The 14,148-nt window shown below is 33.7% G+C and overlaps 1 protein-coding gene across 1 annotated transcript; it reads left to right on the top strand.

The window, feature by feature from the left end:
• Positions 1-7,124: 7,124 nt before the first annotated feature.
• LOC122588467 lies at positions 7,125-12,437 on the top strand. The gene is made up of 3 exons (XM_043760592.1): positions 7,125-7,316; positions 10,348-10,687; positions 12,202-12,437. Exons 1-3 carry the CDS (start codon positions 7,125-7,127, stop codon positions 12,435-12,437), a joined length of 768 nt encoding a protein of 255 aa, XP_043616527.1.
• The last annotated feature ends 1,711 nt before the right edge of the window (positions 12,438-14,148 follow it).

Here is a 14,148-nt window from a genome sequence, read left to right as displayed (position 1 = left end):
TCCAAGAGGTAAAACTACGAAACGGATAACAAAAATCCGACGACTTTAAACCGGATGAAGAATCCAACAACTTTAAACTGGATGAAGAATCCGACAAATTTAAACCGGATGAAGAATCCGAAAACTTTAAACTGGATGAAGAATCTGACGAATTTAAACCGGATGAAGAACCCGAGAACATGAATATGGCCCAACCGACGAATCCGGGCATATTTTATAAATATCAAAATCTTCACAAGCAGCTTGGTCGACAAGAGATTTCCCGGAAAGTGGATTCACCTTGGTCAAGTGGTGTACAAAAGGAATTACTTCCGTCATTACCTTCTTATACTTCACCTGCAGAGCTGATAGATCGGAACGAAGAAGTTGCAACTGATTTTCTCTATTCACCATCCCATCTCGAGCGGTCTGTAGCTGGATATCTTTAATTTCAAGAGCTCGCTTCAAATTTTGAACATCGGTGGAGCAATCATCGAATGAAACAGAGGCAACACCAACGGACTTGCCACAATCTTCAGAACGCCGCCGTAGGATTTCCAGATCCGACTCCAACCGGCGAATTTTTATCATATCCACATACGACCTGGCACCGAGCTTAAACTTCTAGCCAATAGTCTTTATCCGGCCATGCTTGCAGAAAACACTCCTCTTTTTTCGATAACCTCACTTCATTTATTTATGGAATCTATCAACAAAAGTGAAAAACAAAAACCCGGATCCAATTGCTTACCTTATATAGGGATATGAACCACACTACCGTCAATTTGCAAAAATGGTCATTCAAGATTCGTTTTAGTACAAAATCGTCCCTTTCAAAAACCTTCTGAAAGACAGTAGACTCCCAGATGCAAACACGTAGGGTATGCTTGAAGGGTACGTTTCACTCTCGATAAACAAGGAAAAGATTTGCATTTATCAAGAATCCTATATCTTAGGAAAGAAGATCAAATCAAATCCCTTATTCTTAGAAGTGATATACACGGCCCGATAAACCCTACTTGGGGAATAAGTCACGAACCCCCCATAAATAGGAGGAAGGATGGAAAAGATTTGCATTTATCAAGAATCCTATATCTTAGGAAAGAAGATCAAATCAAATCCCTTATTCTTAGAAGTGATATACACGGCCCGATAAACCCTACTTGGGGAATAAGTCACGAACCCCCCATAAATAGGAGGAAGGATGGCTAGCATTACATCTTCGGCTAAGACTAACAACACGATCTTGTCATATCATATTATTAGTCTGGGGGGCTTGATGGTGTACCCATCGTCACCCAGGATAAAGCCTTACCCTAGGTAGGCTAAAAAGATCACCCAGGGTATTACATAGCCTGGGGAAAAGAAGACAAACATGAAAAGATACGATCATATCACTTCCTTAAATAAAGGAGATCGTTACCAAAGATACAAAACGTGTGAGAGACTTATTCTCCACGAAAAAGCAGCTATAAAAGGGGGAAAACCCTAATCATTATCATTATACCTACTACGGCCAAAACCCTAAAACACATACAAGATCCACGGGAAAAACCCTAAGAGATCTAAAACACATCTAAACCAGCGTACAAAAGGTTCTCACACCTTACCAGCAGGGAATCGCCGTCCAACCCATCAAACACCTCCAAATCCTTTAACCTAATCCGTTGTACAAACAGTTACTACTCAAAATGAACTACTGTAATTGGATTTATAATCCCAATTCTATTTAACTTGTGACTTGTAACCTTTTAGCGTCTTGCTGGATGGTTGATTTAAGGTATATTGATTGTCATGCTGTTAAAAAAATAAACATTATATATTTAAAGTTACAAACAATACGAATCAACCTGTAACCTTCATCATTTTCTTGGTTACTATACGGCTTCTATGTTTGGTTCCGTGTTGGCGTTTGGCGCTCTGGTTTAGTGGCACTGAAGATTAATGTGGTTGTACAAACAGACATCTTTAACATTTGGATAGTAGAAACGGTATTTTGTTTTAAAATGTTACTACCCGAAAAGAACTACTCATCAACATCAAGATTGCTTATTAAATTTGGACCAGCAGTAGACATCCCACTAGTAAAATGGATTGAGACAATTGGATTTTGAATCCCAATTCTAATTCAACTCGTAACTTGTAGCTTGTAACATTTTAGCGTCTTGTTAATTAGATGGTCGATTTAAGGTATATTGATTGTGTTGCTGTTAAAAAAATAACAGATAAAACCTTAAACTTGCAAAAGATATCAATCAAGTTGTTGAAAGTTTGTAATCTGAAAATATATGTCATTTGTTTTTACCCAACTCATTCATATTCTTACCTGTTGAGCCCAGCCCGTAGTCCTCTAAGAAGTTTTTCGTGGATCTCCCAATCTTCATAGGTTGGTACGTGTTCAATTAGATACCCAGAGCATAGTTTATATGATAATAAACGGTGCATTTTTTGAAAATTTCAGACATGGTGAATCCTTTCTCAGCAACCAGGAAACTCAAGTGGACACTTAATTGGCTGGAAAGTGATTTCAAATTTTTAACACCCTGTGCTCCGTGGGTTGTGACGGAGAAGGCTGAAGTTGTGTGCCTTACCCGAAAGATGTCTAATTTCTCTGACAAGGGCGTGGAAATTTCGGTTGAAAAGCACACTCCCTTTGAACCAATTGATTATCGCTGTTCAGCTGGTGTGTTCTCTTATTATGGATATATAGTTTTTTGATTTCATTATAAGCATCATTTATGAATACAAATGACTTTTTTTTTTCTATTATTTGTTTCACTTTGTACAGAAATCAGTCTTGGGTTATTTCGTGTATACCGTAAAATGATGATGCCGTCTGCTGATCTGGTCGTTGAGTTCAAAGGACAGAAAGATTCACGCACAATGAAGATCGGGTTACCTGGTAAAATTTACAAGACTGATGATATCAAGGTAGAGGTCAAGGATGCACTGTTAGAGGTAACTATCCCTAAGGTGAACACGAAGAGGGTTGATGATTTCAAGACCTTGTTTGCCTCGCCAAAGAATTAGCATTGAATGAGATCGAGCATCGTCTGATGGTGAATAAAGTGAGCAGGTCTGTGATTTCCAATTTCAAGCAGAAGGTTTAGCCCTTCTTAGTAAGATGTTTCATTTGGATTTTGATTTTTATTTTGAACCTGCTATGTGTTAAGAAATACTACTCTTGTGAACTTCTCTTTTCGGTTACACTATGTTCTACGTATCCATAGGTTTAAATTTAGTGTTGGTTACATATCGGTGGCACACTAAATTTGTTTTGTATTCACTGAAGACCATCATCCGATCATTAAGAATCTTTGTGGTAGATTCATATTTATAACTTTACTAGCAATAAGTAGGATTAGTGGTCTTTACTGAACCTAGAATTCATAATTAAGGAATTCAAAGATATTTTACTTGGTTATCAAGTAAAGGTCAATCAGCTCAATCTGTTAATAAGTTAAGAGTTACTTAAATGGAGATCTTTTCGTGTATCCTGTGGTTAAGAAGGATCTGGGTTGAAGAACTGGATGGTCCAGAAATGAGTATTTTTGCACACTCGAGTTTACCAGTTTAGCGTTCAAGTTAACCAACGATGATGTTGGTAGTTGCGATGATGATCGTGCCCTTAGATAGGAAAGCGGGTATAATTAATCAGAGCTAGTCAAAGCAGGTAATGACATTGGGAACATGATTTAGAGGAAGCAAAAGTTCAATGTTATTAGTTAAGCTAATCAATTCCCATAGGTAATTAGCTAGGTCGTCTTGAGACGAAAAAAATGGATAATAAACATTTTCATACATTTTCGAGCATTGATTCAAGAAAATTATCAGTTCACATTGTGTTTTGCCATGAGTTTAACCAAGCAAACTTCTAGTTATGGACGCAATTTTCTTATGCTTTGACAAGGCAATGAAGTTGTGGATCAAGCAGAACCTCGCTGTTGAAGAATTCATTCGATCGTATAGTCAAATTGTACGTTGAGAAAGTCGAAAGTGGTCCTAGATATTTCAAGGTGTAAAGAAGGTTACATTGCACAATTCATGTTTCTCAGGGTCCTTTTTTATGTCCATTATATATATTTCCTATTTTTCCTAAATCCATATTCGATCTATATATGATTTATAATTTTCAAAGTCTTTAAGAAATTTTTAACGCTTCATCCATGATAGCATAGTAATATTTTAAAGAGATGAGCATAAAACTGTTGAATATAAATCGCAATTAAACGTGGCGGAAAAAAATATATCATACATATTACGAGTATTATTTAACATAAACAATAAATTAATAACCTTGATTACCTTTTTTGTATTGTTGTGAATTGACAAAAAAGGGATTTTTGAACACAACTAAAATTTGATGTAAAAGCCTTCTATGATCTCACGTCACGTCAGCTAGATCACCAAAACCCAAACACTTGCTTTCCTTTTGCTCGTTTTTACCATAACGAAAACAAACTAATACTGTTTACTTCCAGTGAAAACATACCTTGTCTTTTTGTTTCCTTCAACTAAACCGACTAAAAATCTTTATTATTGTAATCCATTTATTCTACTAAGTGCTCTTTCGTGTCACTCAATTATTATTTATTACTCCTTTTACTCATAAACTTGTAAAAAAATATCATATATTCTCTTTTTAGATATTAATAAAAGACAAATGATATATTCACAGCAAAAGTTTGTCATTTACAATAAGTATATACATTTACTGTAATACCTCAACAAGACGGAATCATGTGGTATCACAAGAAAAGCACAGTACGATATGAAAATTATGTAGAGTAAAACTAAATGTATAAAAGGATCAAGTAAATCCGTACGAACTATTCATTAGTGCAAGTAACCAGATTACATCTAAGCATAACCCTAATCGGGAATAATGAATCAAGGATCCAAGAAGTCCAAGTCCAAATCCAATTCTAGCATAATCAAACAATCAATCATCCAATACATCTTTATGCTAACCTGTTCACCTGAAAAGTGTACTAAAACGGGTCAACATAACACCAACATCCATGATGCTAAAGTCTAATATTTTGAAGAAATTTGACACTTTTAAGACGCTAAAAGAAAGTTTAGTTTTTCCCCTGTTATTTCACTTATATTTTCACGTTAATTAGTGAGAATCGTATACGCGGTTATTTAATCCAAACATGTTAGACTTAACTTTTAATGGCGAAAATCCATTTTAATGCACTAAAACTTGAGTAAATAGGTTTTTGAGTACCCTAGCTCTTAAGGATGCAAAATATTATCCATAACCAATAAACTCGGTTAGTATGAAGGCTTGACTCACTCACGCCGTTAAAGGCAACACAATGCCTTCTGTTTTCTTTCGTCCTTTAGCCATCGAAGAGTCTCCACCATTAAGTGGGACTCGTCTAACGTTCGGCCCAAGGTGGTTTACAAGGCCGTCTATAAAGATTTATGGACCCGTGACGAACTTAAAAAAAATCTTTTGGCTAATAATCGTAATTAATCAATTTATAATTGGCTTGCTGTCTAGCCTTAAAATTATGTATTTAGCTTTTGCACATATATTTTCTTATATTGATTTGACTTTCTTGCATAGTTACATTTTTAATATATTAAATATTTTGTTTGCTTCGAATTATGAAAGGACGTAGTGAAATTATATGTGCTAATGAAAAACATGTCTCGAGTAAGCTGAATTTTTTTTTTTTTTTTGGTTGATAAAAGATGTGTAAGTGGTTTTATCGTAGAATAAGTCCCATAAATGGCTGATGAGTTTCTTATATCTCTAATGGCCAGAGTGGATAACATATCTACCAATAAATTAAAACAGGAGTGTAGAGGTCTTATGACGACACATGGCTTGTTCTTGAAACGCCAAGTGTCCTTTTTAAAATATTTAAACACTCTAAATTAAAAAATTTGTAGTATATATCCTTCTTTTACGATGATATAAATTATTATTATTTGTTCAGTTTCCAAATCCATTTGTATCTCTCCTTATACTTAAATATTACTCATCCGTATTCTTTATGTTCATTTAACCTTATTTTCAAGTTTAACAAGGATACGTAATTAAACAATAAATATTTGTTATGTATATTATAGCTTCTTTCTTTTCTTTTTTTCTTTTTTTTTTTTTTTTTTGTTAAGAATAGACGTAGATTTTTTTTTGTTGAGAGGTTGTATATATAAAAAGATTTGTTTTTAATATTTTATTAATAATAGGTCGGTCTATCTAAATTCTAATTATTAAAAAAAATATATAAATTAGAAGATTAATTAAAGGGAGAATTAAACTCAAAGAGAAGGATTAGAAGTGTGAAGTGTACCCCTAACCACTTCTTTTACCTATATTATAATAGATAACTGCAGAAATCATATCATACATGCAACTAAGATCATTAAGCCATTTAATATAAGTTGTCGTAATTACTTATGGGACGTGAAACGGAATGAGTAATATACATAACACATAATGATGTTAGTGATAGATTACGTGAAAATTATTTTTATCACATATATAGTTTATCCGTACATCATACGGGTATTAATACTAGTATAAGTATATAATAACTTTTAAAAAAATTAAATAAAAGGATAATAAGTATATTCCATGTTAAAACTTATAATATTAAAATTTTCATTAGACTTAAAGTTTAGTTTTAAAGTATCGATATTTTTATCAATATAATTTTTCCATGAATGAACACGATAGAACTTTTTAATTGATTAACCTGTTAATAATTGTCAATCATAAGGTCAAATCATACATAAAAATCATAAAAGATGATAAAAAGAAAATCATAATTATATCACACATGTTAAAAATACCGTATTAAAGAAAATTATTAGACTAAAGTCGTAAAATTATCGATGGACTTTTCTTTAATTCACAAAGCGAACCCGAATACATACGGAAACCCGGGGTAGAAAAAGAAACGGATAAGAATTACTAAAAAAGGGCAAGAAGTTTCTAGAATATTTGTCACCAACCTTTTTTCACCTCTTCAAATAGAAATTTGTTGACACCTACTTTTTACTCATACTTTTCTAAAAATATTTAAAAAATAAAAAAAACTGAATCACACTGTAAAAAATAATATCACTGAAAAAAAGAAAGAAATTGTTAGTTGTTGAATCACACCATTTTTTTTATTTCTTACATGGCTTCCTCAACCACTATCAGGTCACTCCTCCTCCGCCTCCCGAAACCAGCCGTCGTTCCACGCGCCACACCTCGCCGTTACTACAGTACTGTTGGCAGTAGTTCCGGTCACCGTACTGATACTGCTGCAGCAGATGCATTGTCTTCTTGCAGCATTGCTGAATTTCAGGGACCAGTTGGTCGTTTTGTTGTCAGTCCACTTCGCACCGCTCTTTATTATTTAATTGGTACATCATTTACTTTTTCTTCTCTGTATATATATGTATTCTTTTTGTCAGTTGTTTTTTATATAGCATTTCTCAATATTGATCATTAGACCGTACATATATAATTTATAAAGTTGTTGATATTGATTTATACTCTTAGTTTGTTTTTAGTCTCTATAATATCAATGGCGGAACTTGAACACTTGTTATGGATGGCGGAACTCAATGACACATAAAATTTAGTTTTGTTAAAGAGGCTAATAGGTATCATGAAAATTATTTTTGAAGAATATATATAAGTAAATTAGTATTAAAGATAAATACTTTTTGAGGGGCTGGAACCCCCTTTGGCCCCTTAAAAGTTTCATCCTTGTATAATATAATACTAGATTTAGATCCCGCGAGCCTTTTAATATAAACTTTTGTATTTATTTACGATTAGGTGATAGAGTATTTATTATTAGCGGCATCATGGTTAAAAGGACCAAACTTATAATACTTGATTGAAATAAAGTATTACATAAGACTATTAGAAATCCTATACAACCCAAATAACCATAAAATTAGAATCACACTAAACTCAACTTAAATCTAGCAGGTAAATGGTAAACTGGAACACCAAGCCTCCAAGCCTCAACCCTGAACTTTTTTCACATGTAAGCCACTTATGGCAATGGATCGTTAATCAACTTATGGCAAATGCAAATTAACTCTGCAAGACTTATTAAATGATGAATCCCCAATAAACTCAAATGCCTTAATTGGAATAAAGTTGCATTTCTAAATACTGCAAATCACAATCTTTGTCATTCGTCATATCACATGTCTAAACTTTGTATTCCTGAGCATAGCCATTGAGTGACTCACGCTGGAGATATTGACTCCAGACCGGTAGCGCATTTAACCCTCTGACCCGAACCAATAGTGAGAACCAACTTTATATTTAGAAGCAAATGAGCCAAACTGCCCTTCAACCTTACATCATCCATTTTATTTTAGATCTCTGAATTAATAAAAGAGTATAAGCCATTAAAAAAAGACATGTAACATATATGTATCTATATCTATATTACATTTGAGATTTGATTTTAAGAAGAAAAGAAAATCACCAGTGATGATATAATCCTATAAAAAACTATTCAAACTTTATTAAATTCAAAAGAAAGTAAAAATACATATACATAAGTATAGATATAGAGATATATATACATAAAACAAAAAACTTACCAATAAACCCTAATGGTGATTATGTGATAGCTACCAGCTCACCATTGGAGATCGAAAATAACCCTAACAAACTTGATAAAATAATCACTACTTACCATTACATATATCAAAAGAACAAGATGAATCCGTGAATATGATTTTTTTTTTATAGATTTCAAACTTTTTTTTTTTTAAAGATTTGGGAGAGAAACGGATTGAGATTTGAATATGGGGGAGAGAATGAAAGAGCATAAGCTTTTTTTATTGTTTTTATTTTAAATTAAAGTGAATAAAGCTTCCATGGGAAGCTATCTCTCACACACTAAAAACACCCTAAAAAACATACGAATTTCATCATCGATGACATCAGAAATCCTACGTGGCGCATCTCTTCTTCCGCCACATCGGCTTTTCTTATGTCACTTTGTTTCTTTCTTTAGTAGTATAGAAAGATAGAGAAAACTATACCAATGGAATTGGTGACCCATTTGTAAGGTCTTTGACATTGGGGCCTAATTGGGTTCGTGTCCTACTTATTATTGGGGATTTTCAGAAGTCATAGGATGCATACTAGGTATTCGTGTAGTTTAGGAGTAGGAGTAGTATAGATTTTCGTTCTAAAAAGATATCAATAACCCATTGGTCCCATGTATCATTTTGGTACATAGATCGTGCACACCGTATAGAACTCACGTCCGGTAAGTCATCATCCTCACACATGGGATCACAAGATGTCCACTGCCTTTGGCAAGTTTTGAACCTATGAACTCTATCCTTCATCTGTGGGCCCATGTGTTCACATGATAGCGGTACCACTGGGTTTCATCTCATTAGTATATCAATCATACTCAGAGAAAGCTACTAATAGTTTTTTTTCTTTTAACGGAAATAGTCTAGTAGAACACGCACCCACATACCAAAAGTGAGGGTCCACTTAACCAGGCTCTGCTACATTCAACGCTGAGTAGACGTCCAAGGATAAAACCCAACAAGTCCCTTTCGAATGGGTTTAATGAGGATGGAACCACATATACTTATGTTATCTAATAGTTATGTAAGGTGTTTTTTCCAACTAGTGGTTCAATTGACATCAATGATAATTATGTTACCCTCGAGTAAGGGTATGATTCTATACATCTTATTTTTTTTATACACGTCGAGATTGGGTTTGGTTGTTTGTTTCTTAGTTAATTATGTTCTTATATACATTTCATATTTAAACAAAAGTTTTGTGTGTATTCTTTTGGAGAAACGTTTTTATGAACTTTTCCATTAAAAAGGTAATAAAGAACATTTAGTGCAGCCCTATATTTATAATGAAAAAAGTATGAGTTTATTGAATCAAGCTATTCATTACAAAAGAAACGTTTTAGTTCACTCACAAATGTGTGTCCAAGGGAAAAACTTAGAAATTAGGATAACAAAACTTGCATAGTTGGTACTAAAAATCGAATACAATTAAGTACAGATACTTGATAATCTTAATTAGTTAGAATTTACATGGTGTTGGTTTTAATGATCACACAAGTTTATGACTACACCATCATCAATATCTCTTCCAAAAGTTAAAGTGCTATGGTTTAAATGCGACTAAGAGATTACTAGAGGAAATATCTGAAAGTTTTTTACAATGACAGATCGAAAATAGACGAATAGTTGGATACGTTTTTATGTCGTTCTAAGTTCGATACATACATTGGAGTATCATCTAAGGACATACATTGTTGAGATTATATTTTCTGTTTATTCACAATAATACCAATGTATGATTTTTGTTTGTTCTATATTTATATGTCATGATAACTACAGAATTCATTGAAGATATCAAATGTCATGATTTCAGATACGATTTACCCACACACACCAACCAGGAATCTGAGATGGTCACTGAACTTGATGAATACTGCGCACACACCACCAGGCAGAAAACCTCTTCGAAGGTTTATCAAAACTTCGCTCCGTGGCAGTGGCTGGGATGTAACGGAGACTGCCCAAACCCTGCTCATTTACCGAGACATGCGTAAACTCAAGCAGGATGTTAAGGTCTGGGTTGAAGAAGGCACTAAACTCACAGAGTATGAAGATGTCTGGGTCGAGAATGGCAAGATCGTTAGTGAGGAGGGACCAAAGGTGCTAGGCTATCTTTTAGGTATGTATCACCACTTACAGTCTTTCTATTTTGATATCTATTTGGATATGTAGTTAACCGTTTAGCTGTTAACTAATAATATTGGTTTCAATTTTCAAAGCTATTTTTGGACTTAATTAACCTCAACTGATTAGGCATACGGGCAAAATCAAAATGGATCCTTACAGTAAACTCAACGGTTAATTTCATGAAAAGGTAACATATTTACCCGAAATCCTAATAAAGGGAGCTTATTTTTGTTTTGATTATTAAAAGTATTTCATTGTTAAAACAATTTCAACAAAGGATATCGTTATTTTTTGATGTGACATTTCAACATGACAGAGATGTCTAATGAAAAGAACTAATGGTATTCCCTATATTGAAATGTTTTGAAAATGAAATCCTTCTAATGATAAAAAGCTAAATTCGTTCCCTTTATTAGAAAATTTGGGGTAAAATGTTACCCGTAAACTCAGAACATCCTTCAGTTCTTTCCTGTTGTGCCTTCACACTTCACTTTGTGGGATATCAAGCATTCCAGTCCGACACTCCAACTCATCCTTGGAAACAACTTCAAAAATTTGTCATCACACTTGTTAATTGTTCGCCTGCAGCCCTGCACCCAAACAAAACATGATATATATAATCCAGCTCCGCATCCCTTATGAAATCCTTAATCTGACAGGCTTTTATACATTTTATACTTCCTAAGGTATACAGTTCATACATGTTTATGTCACGCTGAAACTAAACACCCTTGTGCTACTGAGAGTTTGAGACACAATGGTATCGAGAAAAGATGATCTATAAATGGGCTGTGAGTGCACTTCATACTCCAGATGGTGTAAAAAAAAAAGTAACAACTCACACATGCTCACACAGTCAACAAACCACTTGACACATTGAAAATCTTCACTTTTTATCAAACCTTTTAGTCTTCCATATATTTATCTGCATTAGACTTAGCACAGAACTGATTAACCTCACTACTTTATTTATAATAATCAGATTACCTAACAGCTGCAAATCATTACTGTGGGTGGTTCGGGTAGCTTTTGGATACGTCGCCGTTGATGAAATTATACAGGAATAGATAGATTGTATCTAAGTTCTAACTGACTAAAAACATTGATCAAGGGAAACAGAAATTTTGGGCCAAAATGATGCAACGCTTGATTTTCCTTTTTTGTTGATATAACAGACCCTGTCCAAATCCTGCCAATCAGACCGCCCATTAATGAATCTTAAACTGGATGAGCTAGTTAATTAAGATGTAAATTAATGCTGCGCAGAGAAAGGAAAGTAAAAAAGTTTTTGGGTTTTCCGTTAATCCTTTTTAGCCAAAATCATGAACATTAACCTCAGAAATGAAACTTATGTTCCTACTGTAAAAGCATGTTCAAGTTAACCGGTAAGTAAAGTTTCTTGTTTTGGTAGTTTCAGAATACTATGAACAACCTTTCCAATAGTATGTGGTAATAATAAATTATGTATACGTGTATTAAATTTTATTTGTTTAATTATCTTATCAGAAAGGGATGTTTTTGGGATCGAGTTATCACGCACTGTATACCTAAATCCATCTGTGACTCCCTTCATGAAACCGGAAGAATTAAAGAGATCAGAGTCCACTGAGATGCCATATCCGTGTCTCTCTTCATCAAACATGAAAGAGAAAAGGGATTTGAAGGCAAGGATTGTGTTAAACTGTACACCGCGAGGATTGGATTTCCAGGTGATGTCTATAAGACGAACGATATCAAGATAGAGGTGAAAGATGAACAGTTGAAGGTAATTGTTCCTAAGATGACTGTGAAGAGGGTTAGTAATCTCAAGTGCACCTTTGAAGTGATGTGGACTATTTGGTGAATGAAACTGGGTACTGACACAGTAAAAGATGTTTTTCTGTAAAGACCTTCCAACTCAAATTTGGATTCTAGGTTCTTAACTTTGATCTGCTAAGCATTGCTTTGAACAGCTTTGAGTTTTTAAGATTGGATAAATTTCATCTGCTAGTGTTTTGAACAGCTTTGAGCTTTTAAGATTGGATAAATTTGATCTGTTAAACATTGTTTTAAAGCATTATCTAGTTAAAGCATTATATGTTATATGTATTTTTGTGATTCTCTTGCCGCCTGCCTTCGTATTGTCTGTAATCTGAATTATATTCGTATGTCATTTGTTTTTCCCAACCGGTTCATATTCTTACCTGTTTCAGCCCGTAGTCCTCCAAGAAGTTTTTCGTGGATCTCCCAATCTTCATAGGTTGGTGTTCTTAATTTCCCAGAGCATAGAATGGTGCACTTTTTGAAAAAGCTACAGGCGCGAACCACAGTTCTTCAAGTTTCGACCTATTAACTAAGAAAGGCAACTCACTTTTATTCTAGTGAATTCGATCGTGTCTTTTCGTTGGCTTATAAAATGTTGTTGGTTCAGAGTTAAAGTGAATGGATGTCCGCCGGTAACAACAGCAGTAACAATAACCACAACAGGAGGTTGTGTTTACAAAAAGTTATTCGAAAAGTAGCCCAAAAAGAGAAAGGCCTCGTCCATTTTAAGCATGTATTAGAAAAGTATTAGATATAGATATGAATAAAAATCACATTCACATGTTGATCATAAGAAATTCATAATTCATTCAGATAACACCGGCATATCCAACAACTACCCCCCAATATTAATCATCTTTTTGTAATTTTTAACAAAATAAAGTACTCAGCATTACAAGTTGAAAGCTGACGTACTAATAGAACAATTGTTTTAATGTAGCTTTTGCCAACATAAGATTGGATAAATTTGATCTGTTAAACATTGTTTTAATGCATTGTCTGTTTAACTAAAGCATGTTATGTTATATGCTTTTTTGTTAACAGCAAACATCCATTCTCTTCTAGTCAATCTTACTTGCATTCTATTTTGGGTTCATTTTTAACACTGATTGAATAACTAATCTAGAGAAGAGCAGTAATACTATCATTATGTAAGAAAGGTGTTTATACCAATTTCATGATGTTTTTACTAAAAAACTAAAGATCATATTTGAATAAACAAAACAAACAAACATTAAATAAAAAATACATTTAAATAAAGAAACTCTCACCAAAAACTCACCCATTAACAAATTAAATTTGTTAGTAATTGAAACACACCTATTTCCTCAATCACTCTGAAGACACTCCTGTCTCGACTCCCGATGAAAAACCTTATAGGTTATTGTATTTGATTGTGATTAATGAGGATTACAATAGGTTGTATTTATAGAGTCTATTAATCTAATACATGAAAACTAATAATATGTAGACTAACTAATATGGAAACTAATACTATCTTAATACGCCCCCTCAAGCTAAGGCCGTTGTGTGACTCTTAGCTTGGATCGCAACAGCATGAACCGATCTGAAGATAAGGTCTTTGTAAAAACATCCGCAATCTGATCATGTGAAGATATGAACTTTACTGACAAATTTCCTTAAGCAACC

Source organism: Erigeron canadensis, chromosome 1 (assembly GCF_010389155.1).
Source record: "Erigeron canadensis isolate Cc75 chromosome 1, C_canadensis_v1, whole genome shotgun sequence".
In the NCBI taxonomy this organism is placed as follows: domain Eukaryota; kingdom Viridiplantae; phylum Streptophyta; class Magnoliopsida; order Asterales; family Asteraceae; genus Erigeron; species Erigeron canadensis.
Note: the sequence above shows the minus strand (reverse complement) of the source record. Positions and strands in the feature narration are given on the sequence as shown.